Here is a 20665-nt window from a genome sequence, read left to right as displayed (position 1 = left end):
CTAATCCACTAATCTGATACATTCATTTATTAGAAGAAAATATTTTACATCAATTCAGTCAATGAGTTTGAATTAACTTAGGGGTCAATATCTAAATATTATTAATTAATATTTTTTTACATCAATTCAGTCCATTAGTTTAAATAAACTTACGGATCAATATTTAAATAACTTCCGTTCTTCATTTTTACATGAATTCAGTAGTTGAGGTTACATTAACCTAGGGATCAATATTTAAATAGCTATTGTTGTTCATTAAAGTAGAATGCATGTATTATTCTTGATATCTGTTTTTATAATGATTAAAAAAGACAACAAAAATTCGAGAAACCAAAGCACCTGGCTGAATGTTATCAATGTTGCCACTCAAATTAATTAAGTTCCCTCTACATATAGCCTTAAAGGGCTAATATTTTATTTTTCACGATAATGCATCAGAAAACACTTCTATTATAATAATTTAACTCTTTGATACCGAAATTGCAGAATAAAATAGAAATTAAAGTATAAAAACCTGGTTTTAATAGGGGCGAACCCTACCCGGTACGTTCAGGGATAATTTAACCTTTAAGCGTTACTACCGCTTTTCAAAATCATGGACTTCAAAGACAGTATTTGAGCATATATTAACATTTGTTGATTAGTTCAAGTCGTCATTATCTTAGTTAAACATTCTTATGATATACCACTTTTTATTTCGTCATAGAAGTGCAATTTACAAAACATTAGCGAGTCCATTTAAACCCATTAAAACACTTCTATATATTTGTAACATAACTATGTTTGGAAAAGGTTTAATTTATAAACAAATATTAGAACTAAAAGAGCAGATCAGTTATAGTAAAACCGAGCTCACCACATTAATAATCCATCATACTGAAAGTCATGAAGAGAACGTTTAAATCGGATGTACTTGACACTGCATTATAATTATTAATATATATTAATATATTTAACAGTGCATGAAATACTTAATATGTAAATTATAATAACATCATAATGATACAAATTTATTGACGTGAACATGAGCAGACACATTGTGAAGGGTATAGTTTGACATTGTGGGGGATTGGAGAACAAAATGGTTTCAGGATATTGAAATGTATACGATATTGATATTTGGGGATGTAGTTTAGGAAGAACATGAATTCTGTCAATGCGTCTACAGAAAACGTAGGGATCTATAATTATTTAAATAACCATTGTTGTTCATTAAACTGAATGGATGTATCAGTTTTGATATATGCTATAATAATGATCAGAAAAAAACATCGAGAAACCAAAGCCCCCCGGCTTTATGTTATCAATGTAGATTCACAAGTTAATTAACTTACCTTTACACAAAGCCTGAAAGGGCAAATATTTTATTGTTCACGGTAATGCATCTGAAACACCTATATTATAATTGTTTAACTCTTTGCTACCGAAATTGCAGAATGAAATAAAATCAAGGTATAGACACCTGGTTTGAGTGGGGAGTGAACCGAAACCGGTACAATCAAGAAACAAAGAAAACTGATAACAAAACCACTCGCCCACAGGGACTCTTACATATAATTAGGGATATTTTAACCTTAAAGACAAACGCTTTTTAAAATTATGGACGTCAAGGCAATATTTGAGAATACATCAAAATTTGTTGTTGGTTCCAGTCGTCAGTATCTTAGTTTAACACTATTATGGTTTGCCACACTTTATTTCATCATAAAATGGTGCATTTTACAAAACATGAGCGAGACCCTTTTAACCCATTCAAAACTTCAATATATTTGTAACATAACTATGTTTGGAATAGGTTTAATTTATAAACAAATACCGGTACTAAAAGAGCAGATCTGTTATAGTAAAACAGAACTCACCACATTAATAATCCATCATTCTGAAATTCATGAAGAGAACATTTAAATCGGATGCACTTGACATTGCATTATAATTATTTTGTAACAGTGCATGAAGTACTTAATATGTGAATTATAACATAATGATACAAATTTATTGACGTGAACATGAACACACACAATGTGAAGGATTTAGTTTGACCTTGGGAGATAGGTTTAAGGATAATAACATACGCTATTGATATTGGGGAATGTAGTATTGGAAAACAGCTTAAGCTCACTGCTAGAGTTATTCAGCTTGTTATGAGAACATCGAAAGTATTATACGTAGGCGGATATAGTATTACTCAGTCATCTGGAATATCAATCGTACCAACTCGGCCATCTCCGGCAAGCTTCGAGATAGGCCAATACCTGTTGGATACTGGCCGAGGTGTTCCGATTGTGGGAATATGGCGCTTGTACAGACGCTTTATTGAAACATACTTTAACAGTGAGTTAACCACCTGTTATGATGAATGTGAAGTCATATAGTCATGTGACAATTAGATAACAACACAAATGTGAGGTTATATCAATATTTAATATAGACATAATAGGTATGCTGTGCAACTATCAAGAAAAAGTGCATTCTTAGACCATGTACAAGAATAGTTATAGTCTGTTTCATATTATGTAATGAGTATTAATACATAATTGAACAACGTTTATCAACAACAATAATAAAAACTCAAACCTATCATAAAATTACCGATGTTTCAATAGTTTATTGCTGGTATTGGCATTAAACACAGACGAAAGGCATCGTATAACATACTGGTTAGTATATACAGTTTTTCAATGATAACAATTTGGGTGGAGGGGATGACATCTTAACTGTTCAGTAACAGTTCAGAAGGTAATCCCTGATATCAAGAGACAGCAGTTTTTACTTTTATCCAAATAACCATAAATTCTTGATTAAAAGAGTATCAAAACAAAAAAGAAATAGGTGTTTTAATACTAGTACTGACCTCCATAACTTTAATGCAGATAATTATTGTTTTAGTGTTTACAACACACGTCAAAAAATGTAATATAGAACTTGTTCGTGGAAGTTCTATAGCTATTTGATGACCTGATGAAAGCCACAAAAGTGTTAAAAATATTAAAATAGTCAAATAATATGGCGTCTAAAAAATTGTAAATTCAAATGACGTCATAGCTCGAGAGTCATTTAGTTTAAAAATTAGTACGCGATTTACTTGCAGCGTAGTTAAATGTAAAGATTTCTGATATTAAAAACCGTCAATATACAATCGACGTTCTTTCGGATGGTAAATGGCCGAGGTGTTCCGAATGTTCCAAAAGATACCAACACATACTCGTCTATGGTGTATGGATAACTGAACACTGATTAAAAGTTATAAATGTAAATCAAGTGATGTTGTCGCAAAGAGTTGAGATCAAGATTCAAGAAAGTATTTTTTTAGAAATACCAGAAAAATTGTATCATGTTAAATAGTACGTAGAAATCATACGTTGCCTTTTCAGAATGTTGCCATAGAAATCCGGATTAGTAATACCATTAGCAATCAGAGATTTAAGACTGTAATTGTCGTTCTGTTTCGTGAAGAATTTATCCCTCAATGAATGAGGGAAAAGGTTAAGTTTTTAATAAAAAAATGGTTGAATGTAACCACTGTGTATTCGATAAAGTGATCACCAAAAAATTCAAATTTACACCTAGATCATCCGACTTACGAAGAACCGACTGACACTAATCCGACAGGATAAAGGGTTGTCAAGACGTGCCCTGGTCCCTTCCACAAAGCACACTGATTGGCCGCATTGCCCCTCTATCTTCGGTGCTGGTACGTCCTAGAATTAGTTCCGAGAGCAATTCAGTTGCAATAACTGGACTACCGTCTCGACGATACACATCACTGTATGTAACTGCGCTTGTTGATGTCTCTGTCAATCGAAGGCTGGTAAAGAAGTATGTGGGTTTTTTTCTTCATTTAAACCCGTAAGTCGTACTTAATAATAGCTGTGTCTTCATAATTGGTGTCCGCCCGCGAGACCGATGGCTGATACACCCAAATGACCAACTATCCCTTATTGTGTTGGGTGAGTTAAGGGTTAGAGTACAAAATAATCAATACCCTTAAGCTTTGGACTCACGGATCTTCGGACTTTCTAGCCTTTGGGCTTGCGAAAATCATAAATAGTAAAAAAACATCATGTACTTCGAGGTAAAGAATTAGTTGGTGCAGCACACTAAAATAAAGACTCTTGTACTCTTGTATCTTGTGGTTAAGCAAGTTATTTCTGCTAAATTCATGACGATGTCGTTCTTTGTGAAAGAAACATTGTGGTATTTTTTATGGGAATCAGATTTTTTCCTTAGAACGATGTTTTCTTGCGCTGCTAGTCTTTATATAACTGAACATATTTAGAAAAGTACTAGCGACCGTAGGTTTTGGGAAAAAATAATACGAATTATTTCTTCAGGAAAACGTGAACACATAAAGTGCATGCATTATCGTGATCCGTTTGAAATAAAGAGCCAAGTTTCGCTCAAAGTCGGGGTCCACATGATGGTGATAAAAACAAACATTAAACCAAAGCACATGCATATAATTCATTGGCATATCAAGCAAATTTTCATTTCGGCAAAGATGAATATTTCAAAAAGAAAGTTGGGGTTCCAACTCCGAGGGCACACAGGGAATTTCATATGTTTACAACAACTATGGATTATCGTATGCAGTTATTGTAATTGTGTCTTAAAAGTATTAAAAGGTTGTTATCTTAACATTTGTAAATAGAGTTTAAGCAAGTTTTTTGGCCGTATTAAATGTGATATTTAGCTAAAGATTCTTTAGACAAATTTCACGTGTATTAAAAAAAATAGAAACAATTTTCAAGAAGGGCTTTTTATATGTTCTATATAAGTTAAAACGCATCGATATAACCCTGGAGCTGTTCTAAGAGGTCATTTTTAAGACAATTATTATAACGATATTGAATACGGCCCTTGACCATATCATTCTTTGGAAAGACAGCAAACAGAACAAATAACATTTAATTAAATTTATTTGGATTTCTTTATTTGCGCATAACGCGCATAACGCATTTATTACATAAAACAACAAGTTATCCAAGAAAGCAACGTTAACAGTGAAGACTAACTGTTACTTAGCATTTTTGTAGACAAAATTAATGACAGCACTTTTACTAGGGACGTTAAACACCTATGGGTAAATCAAAATTATTTGTAATGCAGTTTTGTCGTTTGACTGAAGTACAGCTTGTAGTATTTGAATGCTGTGTTGATAAATGCGACATTACCTTAACATAAATAATGTTATAAATCTCAGATCAGTTTCAATTGTTCAAAAGTTATAAACGAAGCATAATTGCACGATTTTGGTTAAGTCTTATTTTGTGTATTACTTTACCCCTTTGTTCACCATTTCTGGCTGTTGCTGCCACTTGAGGCCTATTGAGGTCGTTTAACATACACACAAGCAAACATTCATTTCCAAATATCTTAATGGGCCTCTAATATTCCCCCTTTCTCGTTGATAGTGAAACATAGTAGCTTTCTGTCTTCAAACTATTGCTACTGTTTTACATGCAAAACAAATCCAAAATGTAAACACACTTTGGGGGCTTGATATAAAAAATACATTAACATATACTTATGTAAACATTTCATAATTGGTAACAAATAAGTCCATAACATTGAAATAAGTAAAATTTGTTCAAAGCTTTGTATAAAAACATAACATAGATATTCAAAAATCATTATGTTAAACATGATTAATATGCAATAATACTGTATATTGTTTGTGAAATATAATGTGAAATGCAAAAATATCAAATCAACATTGTAATATAATCGAGACAACACGACCAATGTTACGAATCAACACTTAAAGGAGTGTTTTCCCTCGGATTTCATTGACATTGTAGGATAATCGAGATAACTCATACATTTTTGTGAATCAACACTTATACAGGTGCTTTCTCTCTGATTTCATTACGTAAAGGTTTTCTTCACTTTCCTCTGTTTGAGCGCAGCCGGAGGCCGGTAGTTGTCCTGCATATGATTGCCATCGGAATCCACTAGGTTTCGGAGAGCTAACAGCTGGAAGAGATGAGCAATGTTTACGTGTTTTTGCTTGAAAATACAGCGTGGTAAATACACGTGACTTGTGGCATCATTTTCAAGTATTTTGGCAAGCAAACATTCGCAGATTTATTTTTTAAAAGGTTGTAACTATATCATCTTTACTTCTTCTATTGTAGAGAGTTATAGCCCTTTTTAAACGGACTTTTTTTCTTCACATGGATTATTCTTTCTTTCCAAAATGGGGAAATGGGCAAAGTGGTAGTATTTTGGGAGCTTATATCTGGTCATTTACAATCTTTCGGCTAGTCGACAGGTGTTCCGAAATACATAAAGCATCAGCAAAATCAAACGGCGCGGATCTAAATAGAAAATAAGTTAATAATTCGTATTTCCTTAAAACTGGCTTAGGTGCAGGCAGATTTTCTAAGGGCCAATTTGACAATTCAGGTTGCAGTACATCAAACATTGTTGCATACTGGTGTTGCACTGCGGCGTAAAATATATTTTCTTGTATCTCAAATGTCTCTTATCGATATATTAATAAATAAACGTTTAAATTAACAGAACAATTTTTGAGTTTGCGTGTGAACAGAACAATTTCTGAGTGTGCGTGTGGCCTTGTAATCTTATAATAACAATGCCGGCTCGAAAGAGTCCATAAAATTCCATCAATTGACTCCTTTGCCACATTTTTGGGCCCGATTGGCTATTCGTCGAAGATAAATTATAGTCATATGGAGACAACTGTTTTCCGCTTAACATGGGCTATAATTCCATTTACGTAAAATTGAACAAGTAACAGCCTTTTAAAAAGTTAAGAGCAAATAATTGTTTGCCTTGGTACAATTGAATAATTCTTCAAGTACGCGAATTGTTCAAACAATACTATATGAATACCATAATGCCAATAAGCAATACTTCAATACTTAGATTTATTTACAATGTATTGAATTCAGTCGTTTTTTAAAAATTACTTTATTTTACTATCAGGCTCTTAAGAGCACATACAAAACAACGATAACTTTAGCATTGAATGGTATACCTGCTCCTTTGAATACTCGACTGGCTCTTTGAACACAATCCACGTGACACTTTCAAACAGTGGGGGCGTGGTCAGGGAGCCGAGGTAAGTCCAGTAATCGCTCGTATTTGCTGCAATACACATTACTCAACTAATAATTTGTTCCATTAAATCTAAAAGTAAAGGAAAAAACTTGAACGATCAAACACACAATATGCAGATATAGTAGGTATGTGTGTATATTAAGCGCTCAACAAGCAAACTTTGACTACTTCCTACAGATGAGGTTGCAGGACAGCGGGCACCGAATAACCACCTGGAGCTTTCAACTGGGCTGCATATAGAGCTGATAATGCATGTGAAGCATTCCTCATTTCATGTTTGAACCCGGTGTGGAAACGTTTCGTAAAATGTATTTCCTTTTTTATAACCCTAGAGAATATTTATTTGTTGGTATGTGAAAAAAGTAACGTGGAAGCATGCTAAATTAGTAGTATAATGTCCCATTACGTGTCTAACAGCTAATATGTGGCACGGCACCATAACTTCGATTAAATTAAACACAAATGAACTAGGGTTACATATATTTATTTTGTAGATGTTTTTCTTATCTTCCAAATGATTGCAACTTTAAACTCATGGTTTGCTTATAAAGATTTACACTTTCGTACATTTCGTAGACAAAAAGGTTCAGTTTTACGAGTTATTTCGTAAAGGGAGATACTAAAAACTAAAACACAAACTTTTTTCAGAATTACAACATGAACAGCCCAAATATGTGGATGTGTAAGTGTCATTCTGGTTTCTGTGTTTCTACGTACAGGGTAGGAGGAGGGTGGGGTCTAGGGTGGTGTCCACGGTCATTTCCGCGCCACTGGTCTTCAGTTTACCGCAGTTATCTGATATAACTTTGAATTGATTACACGCAACCCCAGGCTGAAATTGATACATTGAATTAAATTAAAATAAACAAAAAAACTCACACTAGTGTTTAACTGTAAATAGGATGCAATTTCACCCTATTATTTTATTTTTTATAAACAGTTTACGGCGTAATGGTAAACAACATGTTTTGTTATATTGCGACCGACCGTCATTTTTATTGAATGTGTGTTTCGTTTTGGTGTATTTTCTTAGTTGTATTTATCTCCTATGGCAGTGATTTTCTATGAAGGCCAGAGAATAATTTGTGCCAAAGAAAGTTATGGATTTGCTGTAGTTTCATATCTGCATGTTCAATATCCGAGCAATAAGCGTGCCACTGACCGTGATAAAGATGCCAAGAACCGCTAGTCCGTCAGGCTTCTGGACGGCGTCAGCAAAGCTGCTGTATTTAGAAGCGTTCCAGTGAACAAGATGAAGCTGCAAACATAGCATCCGGTATGTCTCTTACAGAACACACATTCTTTATCTTTACTGATCTGATGAATGTCGGCAAAACGATATATCTGTCAGCAGTGTTACTAATTCCAAACAAACACACAGGAATGAGCCAAGACGGTATTGCATTAATGTTTCTTGGCGCTGTAGTGCCCAATAACAGCGATTTAATAACAACAAAATTGTATTATAGAATCATGCTTATAATAAGGGCGTCGTTTGACAAATGAGCGTGAAACGCATTACATCAGTCAAGGTCTTGTTAAACACAAAAAAGATTGACTTTCAAGAATACACATTCCAATATTGAGTTCAATATTTAACGTTCGTTGCGTACACAAACAGGGTCAATATAAGTGTATCCTACCTCAGAAGCGTACATCTTGCCGTCGACGGTGTGTTCGGATCCACGGTTGTCTTCGGCACCCCAATGAAGATGAAACTGCTCCAGGCGGTATTCGTCTTTACCAAGGGGACCGCCTGTCAGAACTGGAATAAAGGCATCGGTACATAGCAAACTGTATTGTAAAGGAAAAGGCAACTCAGCAATGTGTAAGCTTCTTTAAAATACAGTCAACCCTGTATTAAGCGTCCACCTATGGAACACTTAAATGCTTAAAACAGGTGGCCATTTAATCCAGGTGGGAAGCTCTCGCCACTAAATCTTTATTTAAATATGGGTATTATATATTATAAATGACAAATTACTGGTACTTCGAATACAGTGTATAATGTTTCCCTAGTATCTTTTGCTATAATGTTTAACCTTGAAGTATAAATACAACTTTAATCGCGACTCAAGACGTTGGAACGTGGCACTCAAAATCAAAATTATTTTGTACACAGACTCTCAGACTCTCAGATAGTTAAATGAGTTCCGGTAGAAAATGAATAAGGATTCGGTACGTAGCAATTTGGGAGGGGGTGCAGAGGAGGTGTTAGAATATTTGAGGTCAGCCTTTTGTTTGCACTACGGCTTGACCCTACAATCCCCCCTTGCAGATAAAAGTGAAATTTAGTAGTCATAATAGTGAAATTTACCCCCTTTATTGAACGAGATACAAAGACGCCTAAATGGGGCTTTTCAACTACGATGGATGACATCAAAAGCGTTTCGCAAGTTTAGAGAAGAAAGGGTGGTCAGCAAAGGTTGAATGAGAGCCTACTAGACTATGCGCGCGTCACCTTGGTTCGTTTGCAACGTGTAACACCAAGGGAGGCTCAGAGACTCGACAGAGACTTTCATGCTATGCTATGGTAAATAGTTGCCCTCTCTCTCTTTCTCTCATGAACAGCATAGTTATCTTCAAGTATAATGTTAATAACATTATTAAAAGTGAACCGTTTTCAGTAATAGTTTGCATTCTATCTTATATAAAATAAAAATAAACATAATTAAAATCATTTATAAGGAAAATTTTAGATGCAAGAATGGTGAACAAGCTTTTAGCGATATTTTGGTTTGAATAGTTGTATACATGTTTATGGTTGTTTCAAATGTGTACATTTTAACAACTCGATGGTGAGAATTAAGATGTATATAATAATCATATAAATATATATTTGCAATTAAATTTGGATACACTATCAATTTGCTATGATACAAATATGGTCAATTTAAGGATTAAAATTCGACATGTTGCATTTTATTGGGGTATGGTATGCAATGGGGCTGTTCAAAATGGGTGGAGTCCGAAGGACTCCACCAACGTTTTGAACTGCGCCATTGCATACCATACCTAAATAAAATGCAACATGTCGCATTTTAATACTTATATTTACATTCATTTAAATTTACATTTCTGCTAAAATAAATTGATTATTCAAGAGTATTTTCTCTTTTCTTTCTCTCCTTTTTTCAACGGTGGGTAAATTAGAACAGCTATCGTAGCCTAATTTTATACGACAATGAATGCACACATAAAATAGTTCATTATTTATATGTTTATTTTCTATCTTTTCAAGGTCAAGAATATTATAAATACGTATTATTGCGTACAATGAGTGTTTTCGGTCCGTTATCGTGGTGTATTAAAACGCAAAAACCCGGGCGTTATCGGTAGAAAACGTGCATTATTCAGTAAATTCAGTTTTTTGTTTTACATATACGCTTTCAGGGCCCGCATCATAACAATAAAGGCTAAGCGACCTGGTTTCTGACCGAAAGTTGGTCAACGAAGCAAACTTTAGTACAAAAACATATTTTAGAATATTATGTAGCTGCATACAAATACCAAAACATGAAATAAGCCACATATAACTTACATATTTTCTGCTGAGTTGTCTTTTCCTGGCAAGCTGATGTGTTTAACAAAAAGTTTTTTTCTGCAGTTGTTTTGATTATTAAAAGCACTAAATTATGTCTAAAACGACTAACTCCTCCGAACTTTAGTTATTTCTGTCGATTGTATTCAGAACATACGACTTATATGTACATGATTCCATTACGTCGTATGCAATGAACAAAGAAATTTCAATTATATTTGATTACCCAATAGGTATTGTGCGTAAATAATCCCAGTAATCCAGTCAATTTTCGAAAAAAATAACACTTTCAAAACGAATGAACACTGCAAAAAATGGCGTCGAAAAAAAATGCAGCTGCCGAGTTATGTTGCGGCCCGAATCGAGCTTAATGTAAAACCTTTTCAATGACATCACTCATGACGTCATACAAGCACCCGTTATAAAGGTTATTTTGAACTAACTGTTTTTGCATTTTCGTGACATTTAACAACATTTTTAAACACAACCGTTCCTTCAACTGCTCCATCCATCATGAAATTATCTACATTAAAATCAATCAAATTATCGTTGCTTATCTTGTTTTAACTGCTTTACTGCAGATTACAGTTTTGCATGTTGCCAATAATTTTACTACGATTTCATTAAAAAAAAATAGTTCCGTAGTAAATATGCCCCGCCCCTTGGTATTATTGCGCCCAATGATAGGACAGAAGTATTGAACAAACGCATGCGATATCGATGGGAAATGCCATTGCACTTTATACAGAAATAAAGTGCAATTGATAAACAACAACCATCGTTTAGGAATGAAGTGTGAATGTAAATATTACCCGTTAACATAAAGTATCAATTTACATATGAAAACATTTTGTCGTGATGATAGTTTATACGTGGTTCACTGTTGCGAACTGGAATGTCACATTGTTGATTTAAACAAATACTATTCTTTTTTATTTGTTAAATGCTGTGTAATTTAGCAATAAATATTTGAGATAATTAATTGGAAATATCGACTGTCCTTTTCTGTGGATGAGCATTTGTAAGTCAACTGCACAAATCGGTCACCTGATTGGTTTAGGATGTTGATGGGTAAATAACGGTTGTTGCCCGACTAAGTCAATGTGTGTTTGCGTGCGTGCGTGCGTGGGTGAATGCGTGCGTGCGTGCGTGTATGTGTGTGTATGTGTGGTTGTGCGTGTGTGCATGCGTGCGTACGTACATGTTTGGTGTGTGTGTATGTGTGGTTGTGCGTGTGTGCGTGCGTGCGTACATACGTGTTTGTTGTGTGTTTGTGGTTTTCAGTTTATTTCAATAAATAACGTGACTATTATCAACTTCATAAAAATCATTAATAATAAACACTCTATTCTCCATTCTAAGTGTAACATTTTGCAAATAGACCTCGGAATTAACACTCCATCTCTCCTCTGTAAAAAAACACATACCTCCCTTTTTCGTGATTTGGCACATAATGCTGTGTCCGTTGTTGACAAGCTTGACTTCACTCTCTGGAGTGTAGTTGGTCGACAGTGCGTTGGATCCCAGGACGTCGGAGTCATACTCCGCCGCTGTCGTCACGATATCGATAGGAGACTGACGTTCGCCGTTGGCGATCGGGAAATCCTTGCCCCAAGTCGATGGGCCTGGAATTAGGTGAGAAAGATGAAACTTAAGACAGCTGTGCTATTTTAACAGTACTAGTTATGTTATGAAGCTTGTATTGTTATTTTGTTGGTTGCTCTGTTGGTACTGCATCTAGTTTGCATATTTGTTTACATTGGTAAATACAAATGTACGTATGTGTAGAATAACATATTTATATCATGTCCTAAACACGCCTTCTCCTAACAATGAAAAACTGGTAGTCTAGTCAACTGTCTATAACTGAAGGAGAGACTTTTTTAAGTAACAATTTTTTTAGCTAATGTTGTTTTGGTTTTAATGATTTTCATGAATGCAAACGAGCTACTAAGACCTAAAAAGTTCTGGATCGGGTTACTCGATTAACTACGAAATAGGATAATAATAATAATAATAATAATAATAATAATAATAATAATAATAATAATAATAATAATTGATGATGACGATAATAATAATAATAATAATAATAATAATAATGATAATAAAAACAAAGTTTAGAGTACATTTAAAACTCTTTTCTGAAGACAATTTAATCGTATTTCCCTAAAGATTACATTACATTTTTACATAAATTCAAAAACAAACAAAACATACCAAAACTTCTGGCTTCGGTACAATACGAGTATTTCACCACATAAATTTCTGTTTGGCCTAGGCAAAGATAAATGATAAACCTTGTGTGCTAATTAAGATAACACATGTTTCATTATTGTCCTGTGTGCGTCATGTTGACAATAATTTTCAATAAAATATACCCTTTATCCGCGTCTCTTGGCATGTCGTTCGGGTTTTAAAAGGTTAAAAAACTAGTCAGCATATTTGTTTAATAATTTCAGATCCATTTTATTCCTATTCTTTATATGTGGCGATAATTGCTATTCACATTTCATTTTCTTTAGGTGCCTACGGGTATTATTACCGGAGTTTTGTCGATGACACTTCGATTGTACGTGGTCAAAGAGCCAAATATAGTTCAACTTTTTCCTTAAGGTTCCTATTGGTATAATTATCATAGTTCTGCCGATGACACGTCAATTGTAAGTGGTCAAAGAGCCAAATATAGCTCAAAAATCATAAAAAAATTAGTTCGTCATCAGCATTATTATGTAAACGAAATAATCAAAACCATATTTAAATCCAGATTAAACTGGATTTCTTCACAGGCCTGGTCCAAATCATTTGAATACAGCTAAATAGTTAAATTGAACACATGGCCTTCGTGATAGCCAGTTAAGCGATTTCTCTGACGGTTAGTTTTAACAACGTAGAGTGACCGGGTCGGGACAATGTCATGGAAACAGGCACTTTATACAAAACAAGTGATTCAAATTCCTGTAATCTTACGAAGGATATTTAAGCATACTGTGTGAAAACAATTATGAAATAAAAATATAAAAATCGGGTTATACAAATCAAGACGTCTTATTTTTGCACAAACAAAATTTATACAAAAAGTATGCAGGATTTAAAAAAAAACAAAAAAAACAACAACAACAACAACGTTTACCATTTGTCGTCATATATCCCCAATGCGCCATGTCTGTTTTCTTTAATCCTGAAAAAAAATAATCATCATAATTTGCAATAAATACAGTTAAGGACACTTAAACTTAGTGAGTTGAGAAAAATAAATATAAAATTTAACTTGATGCCTATAATGAAAAATGACCATGATGCTGATGCTGATTCTTATGCTTATGCTGATGCTGATAATGTTAATAGTGACGAAGACGAAGACGACGACGATGATGATGATGATGGTGATGATGATGACGATGATGATGATGATGATGATGATGATGATGATGATGATGATGATGATGATGATGATGATGATGACGACAATGATGATGATGATGATGATGATAATTTACTTTGTCGTATTTTAGTTGTTGTTGGTCATTGTTAAGTTGTTGTTGTTGATTATATGATTTAGATGCTGATAATGCCACTGATGCTGATAGTGCTGTCGTCGTGGGTTCCGGTGATAGTCGTTGTAATGATGATAATGATGATGATGATGATGATGATGATGTTGTTGTTGATGATGATGATGATGATGATGATGATGATGATGATGATGATGATGATGATGATGTTATAGCTCATATTCTTGTTATTGTTTTCCATTAAACTACCACTTTATCTCATAACCTTTAACTGGTGTCTTAAAACTTGAAACTTTTACTTTTGAAGATACTTACACTTCCAGTAAAGAATTGACATATATCCTTAGATTTCACATTCAAGCACATAAACATGTATATGTACAGTATTTATATACATTGCAATCTTTGACCTTAACCATGACCGCAGTCGCTGATAAGCCGGCAAAGCCGGTGATAATTAACGGGTAGACATGCCAGATTGACGGGTAAAAAGGCAGATCAACTTAGGTTGTTCAAAATGACGAATGATGCGAGTTTTTGTATCATTTGTTTATTACTTAAAGCCGATGTATGATTCGTTTACCGTGTGCCTTGTGATAAATACACATGTATGATACATGTTATGTTCGTATCGCATGAAAGATGTACACAATACTTCTTGTTTCCTCAAAACACATGGACAATATACACCAATCTTCTCGCTGCCTCAATTACATGTGCGATATACACCGTTATTTCTGTTACCACTGAACAGGTATTTGATTTACAAAAGGCTTCATTGGTATTTCTTTCAGTATGGTCTCATATCATTGAGATGTGTAGTAGTGAGAGTAGTGTATTCCATATTAGGTAGGAATTGCAATCGCATTTTCATGACAAGGATACATAATATTTTATTAAAGTGCAAACACAAAAACAAAACTATATGTTTTTCACTTTATATCATTAAATTGACTCCAAAGTATGAACATTCAAATTTATAAAGACCTTTAAGGAGAAACGTTTTTGTTTTATTTAAAGATATCATTATGGAAGGAAACAAACTCAAATAAGTTATGGGCAATGTAGTCTTAAAATATAGATATATTTTCATCATTTTGGGGTTTTACGCCGCAGACCTACAGACTTTAGTACCGGAAATCGAGATTTCGTAGTGTCAGATCTACTATTTGTCTTTCTATGTTAAAAGAATAACTCGCGGGGGTTAAAAAGGCGGCGTATGGTGTGATGAAGTTCAAAATAGTGCGAATTAAAAGACCACTTAATTTAAATACGTCCATACGATTGCAACGTGAATATGAATTTGAAAGCAAGCCGAAGAATCTTAAAATAAATCTTTGTCAAGAAGTGAGGGGAATATTTATTTATGAATAATTTAGCAAAAAATGGAAATGTGTTGACTTGAAGAGACTGCCTTACTTCAACAAGTACAAAAACTCAAAACGTCATCAGCCAATATCGAGTTTCATTTTATTTAACCAACTCTAGCAATTAATTCACTTGCCATATAAAAGCATTATTCAGATATCCTATAACAAAAAGGTTTATCATTTGATGTTATGACTCTAGCTAATTATAATAAAATTGATCAATTTCCATTCACTATTTTTTTGTTTACGACAGGCACTTATCGGTTATAGTTTAGTGCCACTCATTTTCTTTGGATTCTACTTGTATTGCCTTTGAGCAAGAATTGTGGAACTTTGTCACGCCTACAGCCTTTAAGGCCTTCAGCGCTCTCATTAATAATTTACAACTTGCTTAGATACTCGTGAAGTTGACACTCACAAATGCTTATGCAAAGAATAGGACAGTCGATATTTTCAATTAAATTATATGAAACATTTATTGCTGAATTACACAGCATTTAACAAATAAAAAACTTCGCACCTGTTGAAATAAACAATGTGGCCTTTCCATTCGTAACAGTGAACCGAGTATAATACTAACATCATGCCAAATTGTTTTAGAATGTAACTTGATACTTTATGTTAACGGGTAATTGACCATATTTGTATCATAGAAAATTGAAACTCTATGTACATTATATATTTACACTTGGGTATTGTACTCGTATCTAAATTCCCACCGTCGAGTGATTGAAATGTACACATTTGAAACTACCATAAACAATATATACAACTATTCAAACAAAAAATATCGCTGGAAGCCTGCTTGCGCCTATTTTCTATGACAAGGCAGGAAATGTAATACAGTGTGTTGGTAGAAGGAAAATGGTTGTATCAATTAATACCCAAGTTGGGAAAAAATCATAACATGGAAAAACATTCGCAGGTTTGAGAAGTAAAGAAAATCTAAAGCAATAAAATTAAAAGGCAGAAGTTGTAATTCACAACTATCCAAGTAATGGCCTGGCCAAACGATTTCTTAAAATTATCAAATAAGGGGACTTTCAGGGCAAAAAAAGTTAAAAAATATGCAAGGCAAGATTATAGTTCTGGGTATGAACTTCATCTTATTGCCATATACCCACATTTTAAGTTTCATTTCAATACATTTAGTATTTTTCATCAGGTAAAGGGGAGATTTTTTTCTTTGTTCTTTGGTAAAAGGGAGATAATGAAAATATGTAAGGAATGATTATGGTTCTTATGCTTTTCTCTTTCTCTCATTCCAAGATTTGGCCCGGACAAGCGCCAATTACGAAAATAAATGTTAATGGGAAAAATATTTGCTGCACTTTCTCTAATTGCCAACTAACTATACACTTAGTTTTATTTCAGTCACATTAGTAGTGTTGAAATCATTCTCCAGACAAGGGTATGACTGACGAAACGACGCACGGATGGACGCAAAAGTATGACGGGCGGACGGACAAAGTGGCGACTTAATCCTAGCACCTTTTGTAGTTAAAAAAGTAAAAACATCATGTACAAACATAATGGCAATTGAATCATTATCATTTCATACCGATACATTCACATGTATAATTTAAAAGAACAATATTAAGAAATAATTAAACTTAAAATGAAACAATCGGTTTTACGACTGTTTTTTTTTATTAAAAAACTTGTACCGTCTGTCCCATGTTAATAAAACATTTACAGAAGAAGAAAAAATCATGCTTTCAAAGATTACTTTTATATTTATATAATGGCAACATTTGCAGCACTCACAGTGGGCATAATATCGATGCAAATAACATAAGGTTTCGTGTATATCTTTAACAAATTGGAAGAAACAATCATCATTTAACAAATAATATGTTTATCACCGGAACTGAAATCCATTGTCAACCTTCCAGTGTCTTCAAACTAAGATTTATTATATCAACGGATCTTTTTCTTTCTAACATATATGTTAGAAATTATTTTGCTTTTTTTGTTATATTTCTATGACTTTACGTTTTAGATCTCTTTAGGTTTTATCGGTAAAACTTTCTTCAATTTTATAAGATTATATCACTTTTTTGTTTCAAAACATCATATCGCTTAGCTTCCATTAGCTGAAGTATACAGAATATGTTTTATTTCATATTCATGAAATTTGAAAACAATGTCTAAATTGAAATAAGCAGTCCATACCTGTCTCTGTAATGAGCTTACTCAGTAATGAGCTTACTCTGTAATGAGCTTACTCTGTAATGAGCTTACTCAGTAATGAGCTGACACAGTAATGAGCTTACTCTGTAATGAGCTGTCCTGTAATGAGGTTTCTCTGTACTGAGCTTACTCTGTAATGAACAGTCCTGTAATGAGCTGTAATGAGCTGTCCTGTAATGAGCTTACTCTGTAATGAGATGTCCTGTAGTGAGCTATAATGAGCTGTCCTGCAATAAGCTGTATGAGTTGTCCTGTAATGAGCAGTATTGAGCTGTCCTGCAATGGGCTTACTATGTAATGAGCTTCCATGGCATCGTGAAGTAATTTTTTGTTAGCTGTTAACGTTCGCGATTGACTTGCTAGCACAAAAAGTGTGCTTTGAAAACACAAGATAGCATATTACTTATTGATAGCAATATATGAAGTAAATATATATATGTATTCAAAAAGACCGAAACATAATATTTAAATTTTGTTCATGGTATCACTAGAAATAATTATTATAACGTCACCCATACTTACAGACAAAGTAAGCTTACTAACAAAGCAATAAAACACACCTTTAGATGCGGTCAACACCTCGATATAGAACATTACGTAAAGGAGATCTACATTTTTCTCCATACTCTTGAAACGATAATGAAATTGTTTCACTGAAAAATGATATCAGGTTTTCTTCCAATACAGATTGCAATCGACAATCATATTGCCTACAGCATGTCAATCGGAACTCGTCCTTTTTCTATTAAAAACAACCTCGGATGTATGCCGATACATTAGCAGAAGTAGTTCGTAAAATAAACAAAGATTATGATAAAAATAAGTGTAGTGTTTTAACGTGTAAATTGTTTCCCAGTGTTATTGCATTAATAATTAAGATTTATAAGGGAAAAGTCTTTGGCTTAACTGCAAAATTGAAATTACTAGTTCGTAGTTTACTTGCAGCGTAGTTAATTGAAAATAATTTTAAGTTTGTGCTAGATATAAAATGGCCGCATTGTTCCGATTGACAACCTCTGTAATTCCAACAAACATGATAACCTCAATTTAAACAAAAAAGAGATCACAACTGTGACTTATAAAAAATAGAACGAACTGATGTGTAAACAATATGAAGAATACTTATAGCATACGCAACAGCTTGGTTCAGACCCGATATCAACAATTCACACACCTGATATCGGTCACTTTTCAACAAAATAACTGTATTTGGAATAATAATTTTTGAGTATATAATACAAATATATAGAGAAACTTGCCTTTACGATTCCAACTAAAGCGCACAAAATCTGCTAGAAATCTCAGATACGTTAACACACACTAGACAAATTTTCTCACTGTGTGTGCTGATGAATGTGAGAAACAAGGAATTGGATCGATCGAAGAAGTCTTACGTTCTGGTAATAGAACTGCACGGTCAGTTCCAGATATAAAATAGATAGCTTGTGTAGTTGATAACTATCTGAGGAATAATCTTGGAAGATCTGATTCCATTGAAAAGTAATGAATTAGTTGTTAGTTCTTATAGAGCTTCCTAAGCTAAATTCGGGATTCCTCGGCCATTTTTAACAAAAACAACCTCGGATCAATATAGACGGTCTACAATGTCAGATATCTTTACATTTTACTACACTGCAAGTAGATCGCGTAGTAATTTCAATTAAGCAGTTAAACCTAATGACTCTACTCTTGGGAATCTTAATAACTGATGCAACCACTTGCAATCAATTTAAACTGCGACAAAATGCACGTCTAAACACTACAATTAATTAATAATATTATATGAAAATTCACATCCGAGGGTTTTTTTATGAAAAAAGGACGAATATTTTCGAATGCCTCAGCAAGTAATGGCTAAAAGCATTTTTTTTTATTTAGGTTGATTCTAAAAGCAAAGTCAAATTGAACTTGACCTTTGTGCATTGTTTACTTTTGTTAGTTTAATTATAATCTAGGCTTTAATATCAACCTGCATCATATGAATGCATATTGGTCATTTTAATTTCCATGGGGTCTCTTGATGTGGTCACATAATGATGTTCACTTCAAAAGGACCGTGGTATTACATGTCTTTTAAACGAAAGAAGCAGGCTTTTTGTCCAAGCATGAAGAAGAATTTGAGGAACAACATCGTATTTTTGCTCTTGGAAGCATTATGAATTTGGAATTCTTGGTTCAGAGGTAAGATACAACTACTGACCAATTGATTGTTCTGTCCTAAAGCCATGCATACCCTTGCCTGACATATATAATCGGAATGAGTTTTTAATCGACGTTATATAGATCGAACAAAGTTCAATGTCACCATTACAATTTGACTACAAATTGCAGCTACATCTGTAGATTAGTCTTTAGAAATCCTAAACAATTAACATGGAGCGATTTAAGATAAGTTTGTTTATGCCTAATCTACCAAAACAATGAGTAGACTTGTGTCAACAAAGTATAAAACTACAGTTTGTTAAAACAAATTGGTTATTAATATTGGATCTTATCGTTTAAATGGATGCGTTAAATGACTGCGAGATTTTTATCTAAACGACAAAATCAATGCGACCCTATTTGAAGACAGTGAATTTAGTTGGCGTTGTCACAGACTTCATTTTGCACCTTTTGGTGTATTTTCCTACTCTAACCACATCCGCATCTGAAAATCCTCAAGTCATAACACTTGTCAGGAAATCTTGCTAGTCCTCATATGCCTTTCTAAATAATAATTCGACAAACATATGCCCAGTTTCTTTAATCAATGTGTGTCCCAGTGATTCTAGTGTTTTGGTTGAAGAAAGGAGATTAATATCTTAGAATCAGTTCAGTGCAAATAGCTTTAATGTAATACAATTCACAGACCCATGCGAGGGTAACATAATCAGATCACCCTGTGATAAGTGTTATGTGAAAGGGTAATAGAACGGATTGGCTTACGACGTTTTTATAAGAATTTTACATCAAAAAGTCATGTG

General features: G+C 33.7%; 2 protein-coding genes across 9 annotated transcripts in view; both read right to left on the bottom strand.

The window, feature by feature from the left end:
* The window catches only part of LOC128224663 (carbonic anhydrase 2-like), a 36061-nt gene extending 34139 nt beyond the window's left edge, over window positions 1-1922 (bottom strand). Inside the window, exon 1 of the mRNA XM_052934621.1 lies at window positions 1860-1922. The gene's annotated coding sequence lies outside the window, so the exon portion shown is untranslated. The remainder of the gene's footprint in view (window positions 1-1859) is intronic.
* Window positions 1923-4898: 2976 nt separating this feature from the next.
* The window catches only part of LOC128224660 (carbonic anhydrase 2-like), a 57675-nt gene continuing 41908 nt past the window's right edge, over window positions 4899-20665 (bottom strand). For 6 of the 8 annotated variants that reach the window (XM_052934605.1, XM_052934608.1, XM_052934611.1 and 3 more), the window contains exons 2-8: window positions 13758-13805; window positions 12052-12249; window positions 8727-8848; window positions 8246-8341; window positions 7801-7915; window positions 7001-7110; window positions 4899-5973 (exon numbers count right to left, since the gene is read on the bottom strand). In XM_052934605.1, the coding sequence (XP_052790565.1) occupies window positions 5866-5973; window positions 7001-7110; window positions 7801-7915; window positions 8246-8341; window positions 8727-8848; window positions 12052-12249; window positions 13758-13788 (780 nt within the window). In that variant the 5' untranslated portion in view covers window positions 13789-13805 and the 3' untranslated portion in view covers window positions 4899-5865. Of the gene's footprint in view, window positions 5974-7000; window positions 7111-7800; window positions 7916-8245; window positions 8342-8726; window positions 8849-12051; window positions 12250-13757; window positions 13806-18854; window positions 18862-18961; window positions 19027-20665 lie in introns of those variants that run through there. The other 2 variants (XM_052934610.1, XM_052934612.1) reach the window with 2 other exon arrangements.

Source organism: Mya arenaria, chromosome 17 (assembly GCF_026914265.1).
Source record: "Mya arenaria isolate MELC-2E11 chromosome 17, ASM2691426v1".
NCBI classification, from domain to species: Eukaryota; Metazoa; Mollusca; class Bivalvia; order Myida; family Myidae; genus Mya; species Mya arenaria.
Note: the sequence above shows the minus strand (reverse complement) of the source record. Positions and strands in the feature narration are given on the sequence as shown.